The sequence below is a fragment of the Trematomus bernacchii genome, unplaced genomic scaffold, assembly GCF_902827165.1.
Source record: "Trematomus bernacchii unplaced genomic scaffold, fTreBer1.1, whole genome shotgun sequence".
Classification (NCBI taxonomy): domain Eukaryota; kingdom Metazoa; phylum Chordata; class Actinopteri; order Perciformes; family Nototheniidae; genus Trematomus; species Trematomus bernacchii.
In genome coordinates, this window is record NW_022987727.1 from 13,460,791 (window position 1) to 13,474,703 (window position 13,913).

The 13,913-nt window shown below is 43.2% G+C and overlaps 1 protein-coding gene across 6 annotated transcripts in view; it reads right to left on the minus strand.

Moving 5' to 3' along the window:
- The window catches only part of agrn (agrin), a 250,779-nt gene that overhangs the window by 28,944 nt on the left and 207,922 nt on the right, over window positions 1–13,913 (minus strand). For all 6 annotated transcript variants that reach the window (XM_034144791.1, XM_034144790.1, XM_034144789.1 and 3 more), the window contains 7 exons: window positions 13,377–13,502; window positions 9,761–9,888; window positions 6,760–6,874; window positions 5,299–5,418; window positions 4,757–5,143; window positions 2,939–3,131; window positions 66–281 (listed from right to left, as the gene is read on the minus strand). In XM_034144791.1, the coding sequence (XP_034000682.1) occupies window positions 66–281; window positions 2,939–3,131; window positions 4,757–5,143; window positions 5,299–5,418; window positions 6,760–6,874; window positions 9,761–9,888; window positions 13,377–13,502 (1,285 nt within the window). The remainder of the gene's footprint in view (window positions 1–65; window positions 282–2,938; window positions 3,132–4,756; window positions 5,144–5,298; window positions 5,419–6,759; window positions 6,875–9,760; window positions 9,889–13,376; window positions 13,503–13,913) is intronic.

A 13,913-nucleotide genomic window follows, 5' to 3' on the forward strand; every position in this document is an offset into this window, starting at 1 on the left:
AAAGAAAAAAAACGTTCTTTCAACCCTGAATACAACAATGTGCAACTATAGATGTTAGTTCTTACTCCTGCTTCATTTCCTCGAGCACTCCTCCGATGAACAGGTCGGTGTCCAGGTTGAGGCCATCTGTGCCGCGGGGGCTTTCGCCCTCGATGTGCGGCTCGTTGTCCACGCTGAGCATGGCGTTGCGGCGGTTGCGCGTCACCACCAGCTGATGCCAGCGGCCCTGATTGATTTGTACTTTGCTGACAACTGTTCCAGTTCCCGAACCTGTGTTAAACCTGAGAGCAGAGGGATAGAAATCAGTCAATCAGTCACTTTATACCTCCGCCGCACTTTTTATTAGTTTACAGTATTGGATGGGGGTTATTTTCCACCCAACATGTTTATTCTATATCGAGCAGCGACTAATGAATAGAAGCAATCTGCTCATATTTTTCCACAAGACAGAGAGAGATGAAAGAAAGAAGGTGCGGGACTTCTCATTTGGGATTCCAAAATATGCGACTCGAATGAAGCCTCTACTCACTTAAAAAAATATCTCCATTCCCTCTTGTTAATTAAACCCTTTATCTAATGAGGTGTTGTTGACAAAAAGGAGGCCATATCATGACAGAAAAGAGCCGCCGTGTACCTGCACCGACACATGTGCTAGTATTAGCGCAACCTCAGAGCAATTATCAGCCACAAATAATTAGTTCCCTCCCCACGTCTCGGATTTGCAGAGCTGTGGGTGGTAATCTCACAGCTGTATTTCTGGAACCGAGGCAGAGCTCCGTTTGAAAGCACGAGTGACTAATGATCTCCTTTTAGTTTGCCATTGATTTTGCTCTGAATGGAGAAATCTAACCGGGCCAGGTTCAGGGGAACTGTAAGGGCTTTAAGGGGTCAGGGTGAAACACAAGACCCGAAAGATAAGGGAAAAAGGATGGTGTTACAAGTAATAGGTGGCAAACAACCAAGGTTATTCATCAGATTTCTGCAAATAAATTGCCAAATGGAAGCTCTGCTCATTGGTTTATAACATGTCTTTTGATAGCTTAATTCAACTTAAGAAGTTTACATTTGTGTGTGTTTACTGTAAATAAACGAAAATAAAATAATGAAAACGTTTGGGGAATTTCATTTTTATAACACAAACAACCATAGTCCTAATAATCACATTCAGATTCAAATCTGTATTTATTTACAGAACAAAGAGATTCTTATCTGGCCGTACACTTAAAATGTAATCAGCCCATTGAATGGCCACTCTGCAGTTATAATCACTCCCATTTAGAATGGTGAGACCGGGGAGCTGTGTCGCAGTGGGTAGATAAGCGTCTACCGATCAAAGGATTAGCGGTTTAAACCCAAGATGTCGAAAAGTCTTCGGGCAAGATCCCATAGACATATCTATGGGATTAAAGTATATGTAAGTCACTTTTGATAAAATTATCAGCGAAAATAACATAAACTTCTGAAGCAATAGGAGTCTGGACTCAGAGAGACACGAGGAGCTGGAGCTTTGATGGCAAACACTGATGGTTTATTTGGAGCTTAGGGTGGAGAATTCAAAAGACATGTCACGGGCCACGAGTTGACCACACGGTTGATGCCACAATCAATTCTGAAGAACCCTTCTGTAGTTTGACGTTTTAACTAGTTCAGAGTGTAATAATCAACATTCTTCAATAGATAGACTAAACAGCTGAGGGACACTGAATCACATTTGTTGTCGCTTATGGCTCGGGGTCATCTACACCCCGAGAAGGATGCTCCAGGTGTCCCACAACAATAACTATCTCTAACCGAGAGTTGCCCAGTCATAAACTGGTAACAACAACAAAATGCTTGGGCAGCCCCTCCTTAAGGGAGATAACGGCTGCTCAAGGCTGGGCATCTGCGTCAGAGGGCGAAGGAGGACATGCAGGGGGAATTATTCCCCAACATGAGATATACACATTCTGATGAAATATCCCAATGTTGAAACCCTGTATCTATGTTGTATGATGTCCTTTTTGTTTTTCTGTTGTTTTATGTTTTTCTGTCTTCATGTGTAACCTAATTGTTGCAGGTCTCCCTTGAAAAAGAGATCGATGATCTCAATGGGATTCACCTGGTTAAATAAAGGTTTGAAATGAAATGAAAATGTTGCAAAAGTGAAACAGCTGTAGCTTTACCAAAATGTCTTTATATATTTGTTGAGTAGTGTTTTCACACAGTACCTGACTTGCTCTATGCTCCTGTCATAACTACTTCAGCAGTTAGAAGCTGGCATCGTCATGTAATTATATTCGGGATCAAACATATATACAGATGAAAAGGGCCTTTTGAATCTTATAGTAGGTGGAGCATGCCCCTTCTAACGCACCAGTTTCATGCTGATAACCAGTGATAACACCCATCCAATGAGCTGATAGCTTATAAAGCAAGAGAACTGGCACAGTGTTAATATATTTGCATACTACATGTTACTATCCAACATGATTAGTCTAATGCCTCCATGAGCCATATCGAGGTGCATTTAATAAGTCATTGCTTCCATCTGTAAATGCAATATATGTGATTAAAAATCACATATGAAATGCACACATATGTTCCCGCCATCTGTAAACGTGATCATGCAAAGAGCTTCATTTGCAAGCTTTGAACACATTTCTGAAAAACATGCCTTGGTAGCCTTAGCCTGCAAAATCTGTCCAGAAGCTTCTGTGTCTTTTTATTACATTTTCTGGCAGCGGTATTCTCAACATGTTTACTTGCTGTAATTATTTGCCTCATTATCTTCAGTGCTCTCCATTTGCTTTATTGTTATCTGCATCCTCTCTCAGCTGAAATGACCCTGTTTTCCCCTGCGGGGGGATCATAGAGGTTTCATCAGATTGAATCAGAAGGAAAGCGGCAGAATCAACAGATGATGAAGGTCGTTGACCCTGAAAACTCTGACGAGGCTCACCTGAGTTCCACCTTGCCGTTCACCAGAGCCAGAGAGATGAAGTCCTTCTTGCCGTCCTGGCCGTTGTAGAGCAGGATTCCGGTCATCTCGGATACCCGGAACTCCATGGCGATGCGGACCGTGTGATAGGCGCTCATGGTTTGGAACGCCAAGTACGATTGGCCTCCGAATGACGGGATGAAGTACTTGATCACTGTGGAGGAAAAGCAATCCTGTTATTATTTCACGATACACTTTACCGTTTATACTTAAGTGTTAGCGGAGGTGGAGGCATCTGGAGGAAAGAGAATAAGCTGTCAGTTTATTTTAGGAACGCTATTTGGAAGAAGGAGTTCACCAGAAGGAGAAGGTAGAAAGAGAGGAGGAGCTGAGCTCTTCACCCCCCCTCAAGCCACATTTAAGCCACTCATGCCTCCAGGGGAATCCTTTGTTTTTCTGCCACTCGACAATTAGGATTATTATCATCCACTTTCTCTCTCGGGTTGTTTTTTTTCTCCGTCCATCTGTCTTTCTGTCTGTCTGTCTCTCTGAGGAGAATGGCAGCTGATGAGCTCCGTCTTTTCTAATGACTGCATTGATCTGGGGGAGGCCAGCGTGCGGTCTAAGTGTGTGCGTGTGTGTGAGACTTCATTTAGCACTAACTCAAAGACACACATGGATTCCCACCAGCTAATCCCCATCAAAGCAATTACTGTGAATTATCTTAAGATGCAGCAGCGTGAGGTTCCTTCTCAACCCCCCCCGAAAATCCCAAAGTAGGGTAAGAGGGGAAGAAACAAAAGAGTTTCTCAAGAAGTTCTCCTTGATTTATGATTTTCTCCGCGGCGCTGATTGGATTCAGTGTGTTGGCTTTAGTGAACGGCTCAGCGGTCGCTCACTTCTGAGGTGTTGAACCTGTCGGAATCACTTGAGAGGAGTTTGAAGAGCAGCCGTATAGGAGAGATATTGCGTCAGTCACACCTCAACTGCTTTGTTCTCAAGTTATTTTATAATATATAGAGTAAAATTGACACTCTCTGCTGATTGCTGCTGTCTTATTGAGCTTTATATGACCCAATAAATTCACATCTGTGACCACAGAACTTTGCATTTACATATTCAGGCACTAACTGAAGGTTGTTCCTCACTTTAGGCAGCCGCTTTGTGAAGCTACAATAAGACAAGATACCCCTTAACGTGAGCAATATATGTCTTTTTCTCCTTTACGATAAAAGTTTCATTTAAAGAAACCTTTTATATTAGAGTTTTTTAGCATAATGGTTATTTTCCACTACTTTCTAAATATATTAAAGCACTTGAGGAAGTGGTTAGCAGCGATTATAGACCAGCTAAAAGGCATGATTGGCACAAAGTGGAGTGCCTAAAAACCTCTCAGTTGCTGCGAAATCAGCCTTTGGTGCTTCTTTGTAATTGCTATCGTGCTAAATTATAAGGGAAGTCTGTTGCAGCTCATTTTTTCAGAGGATTTAAAAATACGGGGGAGACTTTGAAACTTTTAGCAAATATAGTGGTACTTAAGTACAATTGTGAGAGACATGAACTTTACTACAGTATGTTCTACCCCACTACAATTCAGAGGTAAATAGTGAACTTTTACTCCACTACATTTATTTAATACCTTTAGTTACTTAATAATGTGAATTATAATCAACACAAATCAGACTTTAGTTACACATGGAGTAAATTCACAAGCTACCCTGCAGTATATTCATTCAAACTAGCTGCACCTTTACCAGCTTTGATAACACTTTAATCCATCAATCTGAGTACTACTACCACCTCTGCTAATGTGTAAAGAAAATAAAAGCGCCGACTCACCCTTCTCGCACACGGAGCCTCCTCGCCCGGCGGGACACTTGCAGCTGAAGTCGTGGCCCTCGTCCTCGCAGGTGCCCCCGTGCAGGCAGGGGTGGGAGCTGCAGGGCTTCTTGTGGTGCAGCCTGCCTCGGACATGGGCTACGGTGGTGGCTGGAGGTGGAGCAGTGGTAGTGGGGGCCTCTGTGGTGGTGGTGGGTCGCAGTGTGGTTACAGGCGCTGAGGTTGTGGTGGTGCGTCTGCCATAGGGCCTGCGTGTGGTGCCTGGGGGGCGGCGGGTGATGTACGGGGAGGTGGGGGGAGGCATGGTGGTGGTGCTGGGAGCGGCTGTGGTGACTGAGGCCGTGGTGATTGTGGTCGTGGTGGTGAAGAAGGGGACGGAGGAGAGGCCTGTCAGCAGAGAACAATGGAAATTAGCAAAGGAAAAAATGCACGTAGAGAATTCCTTGTTCAAGACCCGTAAAAAACCTTTGATAAATCACCTCATGAATAACTTAAAACCCCTTTTCATTTTATTAATCCCCACACACTGTATTGGGTATTACCATAATTGGTGAAGCGGATATTCTCGTCCTCTGGCTTCTTCACAGCGATGCTGGTGTCTTTGGAGGCCTTCAGCTGTTTGAGCAGGGCTCCTTCGATGTCTTCCACCATGAATCTGGTATCTATCATAAACAAAGAGATACAGACACTCAGGACACGGCCTCCGAGGAGCACTTTGAAGCAAATACAGGACTCTGGCTTCTTTAGGGGGAACAATGGATATATCAGAAGGCCCCGTGTATGACAGCTGGAGGGTCTCCGGGGGCCACTTGTTCTCCACCTGCCGCTTGTCTGGCTTTTTTCCAGATGAATCGCTCTCATAACTGCAGATGTTCGCTTTACAGGCCATGGAGGAGAGCCGCTTAACACTGCACCGTATGAAGGGTGTGAAGGACACTAAACTGCGCTCTCAAAATGGGGGGAGGGTGGAGTTTGTAAGGTACAAAGGAGCTTAAAGGCCCAGTTGTGGCGTCAACCGTATAATTAAGAATTGAATTCACATATGTATGAGTCTTAATAATGGCAATTCAGCACTTTGTTACAGAAGGAATTTCTCCTTATTAAAAATATATGCCTATGATTTCAGAATTAGTGATGTAAACAAACTTTAACGGAGAAAATCTTGAGTTGTCTAGTGTTTGTCACTGTATTAGGACACCTGTCAATCAATTGGAAAGTATTCCTTTTCCATTTTTGACAAATGGAGGTGCTGACCAAGCCTTCAATTTCATCTTTTGGGGAACTTTTCCTGGCTCAATGTGAACATCTAAGTAGAAACCTTGTTATGATTTTGTTTTGTTTTGGCATTGAGAAGAACATTTAAAATATGTATTAATAAGGACAAACACAGTTTAATATTATGAGCCAAATAAAGAATAAGTAGAAAGCATTTAGAGAGTGCACATCTCTGCCAAGGATACACATTCCTCTCCATTTGTTATTTTAACAATAGAAAAGTCCCTAACCTGCACGCCAGGTAAAGTGTACAGGACAAGGTTGATGTTGAGTCATGGTGATAAAAAAGTGTTTTGTTACTGTACAGAAGTGGCCAAATGCAGTTACATTTCAACAATGGAGGGAACAAGTTACTGGAATAGTATTCAAAAATGTTATGAACCTTATTCAGTGGACGAGGAATAAAATGTGTCCGAGGAGTAATAACAAGTGACTAATAGAGTGTTGGGACCCAGGGGAGAACATAGCTTTACAGTCCAAGAGTTACAAGAGGAAATATAAAGTGCTTCAAAAAGTGATATGGTGGCTTACTCTGCATAAAAAAGTAATTAGGTCTTCTTTAGCCAGTGGCCTAACTTTTATCCCATTTCATTTAAATTAAGTCAGTATTTTTTTTGTAATGATATCTTGCTCGCTAAAAGACAAAGGGGAACAAACCATAACGGAGTCCAACTTTATTTTCTCTCTATTGGCTACTGTTTTTTTCAGAATCTTCTGCCATCTCTCACCTGGTTTGAAGTGGGCCTCCACAAAGGCCAAGATGGAGTTGCTTGGAGCCAAATTCCTGACACGAACACTCATGAAGTCTTTGTGCACCTCCGACTTCCTGAACAACTCATTGAGCTGAGAAAGAGTAAAACAGGGGGAGGAGAGAAGGGACAGTTAGAAGAGATGATAAATGAGGCCGGTAATGAGCTCTACGCTATCATAGCAGCGAGTCCAATTCCAGAAGACTGTACTCTCCGAACAGGAAAGACTGCTCTCAAATTGGGGTGCGGGTGCACAAATTGACATTTAGCTGGAGCCGTGGCATTAATTATAGAGACAAGTTTCCGGGAGGAGCTAAGATAAATGTCGTGCAGCCCTGACATGTGCTCCTGATTGGATTTGCTTCTGAAGCCCCCCCCCCCCCTCCGTGTGTGCAAGCTTTATCAAGCAGAGGTGCTCCATGAGGGCTTTTGGAGATATTACAGACTAAAGTTGACTTTAGCCCAAACAATCTGGGCCAATATTTCAGCTTTAAATTGGACCATTTCATGCTAAAACTTAAAGGTCCCATGTCATGCTTTTCCGGTTATTACCCGTCGCTTTGTGTGTTATGTAGCTTTTTATGCATGTAAACGGTCTGCAGAGTCACAACCCCTCAAAGTACACCCTGTAGCGAGTACAACTCTAACACAGAAAATACCTGTCTACAGTATGCTGCCCCAGAACGCCTCGTTGGAGATTTCTCATTTTCCATTGTTTTCTTCCGGGAACCAAAATGGACCAATCCGTGTAGCACCTTACACACCAGGATCCCTTGGCTAACTAACAGGGAGTCCCCATTGACTTGCATAGAGCTCCCTGAACGCTGGTAATAGACGAGTTGTGATCGCGGAGAAATGCTCTCCGCAGACCCATTCTCACAGCGTTATAAACCTTTTTCTTACTCAATATCAAGCCACACTTATTGTTTTTACTTCGGCTGTGAGTGTTTGTGTGTGCTCATGATGAGTTTCGCTGTGTCTCGCTGTATCGCCGACCCGGAAACCTGTCCGCTCCTAGCAGCAGCTCACAGCAGCAACGAGCCTCGCAACGTCCCGACCAATCAGAGCACACTGGGCTCACAGGGAGGGGGGGCAGGAGCTCCAACAAGCCGTTTAGGACAGAGAGTGAATACCTGGTGAATACGCATCCTATACAGAGATGCTGTATGAGAAACCAATGTGAGTTTGGAAAATTGCACAATTTAAATCTATTCTAGTAGACCTCAACAATGGAAATATGATCAGTAGAAATGGCCATGACATGGGACCTTTAAAAAAAAGGTCACATCCAGTCAGTGTCTTCCTTTAATTGTGTTCTTGTTTGTGTTCTGGTGGATTAATTAATTACATTCCCAACAAGTAACAAGAGGAAATTCTTCTGCCTCGTCCTTATTTCAGCAGCTGGTTAAAATCTCAGGAGCTACAGGGCCTGCTGTTACTTATCTATTGTTCTATTCTACAGTAACCTAATCTAAGCATCACAATATAAAAGTAATGTCACCTGACTACTTTCCGTGACTTTTTAGATTACCTTAATATCAACTTCAAATATATACAAGAGAAAAGAAAATATCAATAAGATGGATTTTACTTAAGTGTGTTATGTAACAATGGAATTATGAAGCCAATGCATTCGCTTAATCGAAACCAGCAGTTCTAATATTTGCTTCAGCGAGGAAATGACTGTGTGTAACTTCATCTTTGAATATGCATACAGGATGTAAAATATTTTAAAATGGCACAGTGACAGAGTCAGGGTAAGATCGAACACTAACTTTCACCCATTTTTGGAACAAGAGGCCACAAGTATTAGCTAGGTTTCAATGGAGACTCGTTTTTGTTGTTGTGAGACTCATGAAGTGTTGTAACGTGTATGCTTCATTATATATCGCTCAAGATATCATGACATTTTCAGACTGGCCAGATTAGCGCCACTACCAGAAAGCTGCCTATTCCTTCAATTCAGTTGGCTTAAATGCTCAGATTACTCCTTCAGGCACTGAACCTCTATTATTTGTGGGTAGATGTGTGCAATCCTCCGAAGGGATGGAAAGGATGGACCAAATGGACCAACATTGACCTATAAAACCTCCCGACCTTCTTTTCTCCCCTTCTCTTTCCCTCACACATCACCAGCTGGAATCTTTTAGTGTGCTGTATATCTGCGTGTGCTCCAGTGTTAGAAGATGAAGAGGCGGGTGGTTGCTATCAAGTGGCGCACCAGGCTTCAGAAAGACACAGGCTTGGAGTGTAACGAGCGCAGACACGCACACAAATGGCTGTGAGGTAGTAGATTAGGTCCCAGTGGGGGCCAGTGACACCGTTTCAACAGCTGCTGGATGTGTATAGTGTACACACACACACACACACATTCCCATTTCATCGGCGGAGCGAGGCTCTGGCTTGACAACAGAGACATTTGTTCAAAGGTCTGAGAAAAAGACACGGACAGTAGAGATATGTGCGCCAGGGCCAAACTGCGATTATGGTACAAGCTTCTGCTTTGACTGCTTAACAGAAAATGGCATCTTGACCATCCAAACTTATCTCACTCATATCCAGAATAAGGATTTATCTTAATTAATCTCACATGAGAGGCTGCTTCCTGCTTCTGTGAAGTGTTTGGCAAGCTATTCACAAATGAGTCTTTGCACACGTCTGTTTTTCCCAGTTTTTTTTATAGTTACACTTATTACATTTGAAGAGTTTCTGGAAGGCTCATGTAGTGCCTGTGCTAACGCAGCCCTTGAGGCTTTAATGCTGTACTTGAAATTAAAAGCAGAACGCTAATTCTGTATATATTCTTAATTATTCAGAAGTGTGTGTGAGAAATTTATATTTTTATGTTTATGAAAAATAGTGATTGAACCACCATGATTTGGTGTATTAATACTAATACACACATGGTCAAATGAAAAGGTCTTAAAGCAAATGTATCCATGAGCTATTGATACTGAACTATATTCCCAACAGTACTTACTGCGCTCTCTATGCTGCGGGCTGTCTCTCCAAACAGCTCCGACTTGGGGTCCTCCATCTCAGGGGTGTAGAATATCTCCTGGCCCTCCACCTGGTCCAAGTGCAGGAAGCCGCTGAACTTCATGGTGGCTGGAAGGAGAAATGGCAAGAAATCAGATGAAAATCGCTAGCTCACCTTCTCTTATCACTTATCACTCCTACCCCGCTGCCTTCACACCGTGCTCCTTGTTGGGGTCGTGCCGGTTTCCGGGTTAGTGATGGATCGTGTGATTGTGTGTGTTTGACAAGAGGAGGTTAGTGAGTTTGTTGCTGATTGCGTGGGGGTTCAGAGTTTGAGGCGTAGGGGTGGTGGTGGTGGAAGAGGTGGACTGTGAGGTATGAAAGAAGGAAGGAAAGAATAAAGAAACTAGGGAAAAGGGAAGAAAAATGGGCCAGTTTTACCAGACGGAGACTCATCCCAAAAGCTGGCCGAGGCATGGCGGGCTGGGTAGGGAGACAACAAGTTAGACAGACACACAAATACATGAAGGAAGAAACAAAACACACACTCTAAAGAGGAAAAACAGCCCACAGGCACTCTCAAAAGTGCTTTCTTCAGCAAAGAGAGAGCCTCCCTGTGCGACCTTGGGGGGTTATGTTGTCCAACATTCATCAACTCTCTATATGCTTTTTTCTCATACTGCTGCCAGAGGAGAAAAGCTGAAAGCAGAGGGGATCTGTGTATTAGTGTGAGGTGAAGAAAGGAGGAGCATGTGAGGCGCTGATGTCATGCTTCCACGGCACTCTTAATCAGCAGGACAAATTGCCCAAATCAATCATGGCCGCTCCTGCTCGAGCGACGGCACGGAGAACGGGAAGAGCACTTGTATGATTATCGTGAGAGATAGCCGTAATTGTCTCCTTAATGTCGCCAGAATGGTGACTGACACAGGCCTGGTTAAAATTGGATGAAAAGGACAGCAGACACTGGCGACACACACCCTCCGTCTCCACCGTCGACTTTACAGCACTTTCACGGGCAGCACACATCGATTCAGATGTGACGGGCGCCATCAAATAAAAGCAAATGGGCAAGGTTTGGCCGATAAGAAAGAAACAAAGAAGGACGGCGAGAGAAATCTGACTTTTAATCTGCAAAGAAGACAAACATCAGAGAGGGTGATTTTCCGGCCCACTGCCGTGACGAACATAACGAGGGGAAGAAAGAGAGTGATAAAAAGGGACGGAGCTGTTTCACTATCAGATCCTAGTGAACTGTAAAATGTAATGGATTTGTCAGACTTTCCCTGGCATATGGAAGAGTTTACAGTAGCGGGAGCTTAGTGTGCCATTAACATCCGTATGAGCATGCCGGTCATTATCTCTGATGTTGTATTAACGGTGCCGCCTTGTTTGAAAGTTACAGATGGAGCGCCCTGCATTAAACACATTAAGCAAAGGAACCAAATGTTTCACCCAATAATTCTCAGAGGAAGATGTCTTCTCCAGAGAAATAGATACAAAAAAATCCCCGTGGTTAAATTATATGGCAGGTAAATGCTAAAATACACTCTCTAATTGAAGAACGGCCATGGTCTAACTTCTACTCAAAGCTGTAAAAACTGAATATAAAAACGATTTCATAGATATCGAAGAGAGTGGACTAAACTCAACCTTGAGCCACTTCACCCTCTGACGTCTCAATAAATGTGAAGATTAGAACAGCAGAAAATGAGTCCTTCTCATTTTGAGACAGCCGTGCACGCATCAATATATTGGAAGGTACAATGAGACGGATATTCTCGCATGAGGGACGTGTCATTTCACTACTAATGAGCGGACGATCGGCTGAGCCCTCCTCTAGAGAGAAAGAAGGATCCGGCGTATCGATCAGCCAATCCTGCTGCCTGCTTTTATTGGCAACACTTGAGCTGAATGAAGTATTGATTGCCGCCGCGCCGTCATCTTTGGCTGAGATAAATATTTACAGGCCTTAGCGGATTTGTTACAACGCTTGTTCTACAGCTTAAACCTATCAAATGCTTCTATCGTATGGATTTTGGGCCAAAATGTCATCAAATCCTACCTCGACAGATCACATGTTTCACGTCTGTTTGTCGTCTTTCTGTGTACAAAAGTCAAAGGTGGCCTTATATCTGTGGTTCATGTTATAGCCACTGAACTCTGCTGTTTTATTAGAAGGCCATGGGACTTTCAGCACGCCCGGCTCTTTAAAGTCATGACCCGGAGCTCCCTTTAGAGCCAGAGAGAATCCCTTCTTTCACAATCAGTCAGAGTAACACCGCAGGGACAAATAGAGCGCAGATTTCTACTGAGGGATGGAGGGAAGGAGAGATGGAGTAGCAAAGGGGGAGAAAGAAGTCCTTTATCTTTATGAAGCGAGTCTGGCAGAAGGCACTGATTGGTACAACAGTCGGCCCTCGGTAGTCTCCCGACACTCTTCTAACTCCACAGAGAAAAGAAGTGATGCAAGACTGGATTGAGAATGACTGAGCTGAGGGAGAGAAAAGAGTGAGATATAGCTCAAGAGGGAGATACAGACTGATAGAGAAAATAATGTGTGTGAGGTGGGTGAATAAAGGACAGGTGGGAGATTAAAATAAATAGAATAAGGGTGAAGGAAGATAGTAAAAGTATGAATAACAACACTGATGGTTATTTATTACCCAAGGCACATTGGCCCTAAAATATGAAGTTAACTCAAACCAAACTTTATTGAAAATTCTGGAGATTTTCTTGAGAAAATAAACCTCATAGGGAATTAGGCCTGGCACGACTTATATCAGCATTGGACCGCCAAGTGTCATCAAATTCCCAACCATGGATTACTGAGGTAACACATCCACTGTTTGTGTATTTTTTTAAATGTCCTGCCACCTGCCAATATGATCATTTACATATGAGGGTTGTGATTCATGAACGCATCGCTGCAGAAAAAACAAAATAGCACCTGTTCAACTGGTTGTTAAAGGCAGATGGCACACCATCACTATTCCCGAAGTAAACATTAAATATGAATAAAATATTGGGTTGCTTCTCAATCCTTCAATAAATGAAGGCAATAAATCAAAACATTGAGAAGAGATGAGTAAGAGACATAGTTCTGTGCAGTGGCAATACAGATCGTTTGTTGAATCCTAGTTCTTAACATTGAATAATAAAACAAAAAGTCAAAAGAACAATTCTGGGATTCTATTCCATTTTTACGAAAAATATGAAAAATCATTTTGATATTGGTGGAATATATATGTGAACAATGTTTGACTTTCTCAGAGATCCCTGATAACCCACCAGCGACAGTCCGTTGGTAACGCGCCATTTCGCAAAGATACAAAGTTGGCTAAATCGGCTTCCATTTTAAGAATCTAGTATAAACTTTGTAATGCTCTTCTCATCCAGCTCCAGTAAAAGAACGAAAAGTCTTTGTCGTTTACATTTGCCAACATCATTTCAACTGTAATGGTAGCTAATTGCAGTTGCTGCTGACCCCCAGGATCGAGACATAGTCCCTCACATACTAGTATAGCAGCGACTGACAGGAAACCAGAAAATAGAGAAGGAAAACCAGGGTGATAACCAGGTAATGACAGGGTAAAGAAAGGGTCGTTCTGACTTACAGGGGCAGTTGGCGCCCTCTGGAGTAGTGGAGGGTGTCTTTCCGTCGGGGCAGCATCCGAAATCTGTGTTGTCGCAGGAGGACCGGTCCTCAGCTGTGGGTACTGTGGTGCTCGCCAATGTGGGACCTGGGGGGGGTGATACACAGGGGCTTAAAATAATTCATGAAACTGTAGAACATTCATATATTCCAGCCAGCTTATCTCAGAAACCTCATGGGAGAGAGACTTTTCCGGCACAGCTGGAGTAAAGTGTATCTAAGGTTAAAACCTACAATCTTTTGTTTTATTCAGAATTTGCTTTAGCTTCTGCAGCTGGTTGCGAGCTTTCAGTCCGCTGACCTGTGATTGGACTAATAGAGGCATCTGTCAGGAGTGATTATATGGCATTATTCATGGAAAATTGATTTTACACCTGGAACTCGGGCAGAGAGCACGTAATGGGCACTGTTGCCAGTCATGTCACACACAGAGAACTTTAAATGATGAGGGGATGTGATTATTGCTCACTGCTGATTGGTGTACAGTTAACTTCAAGGC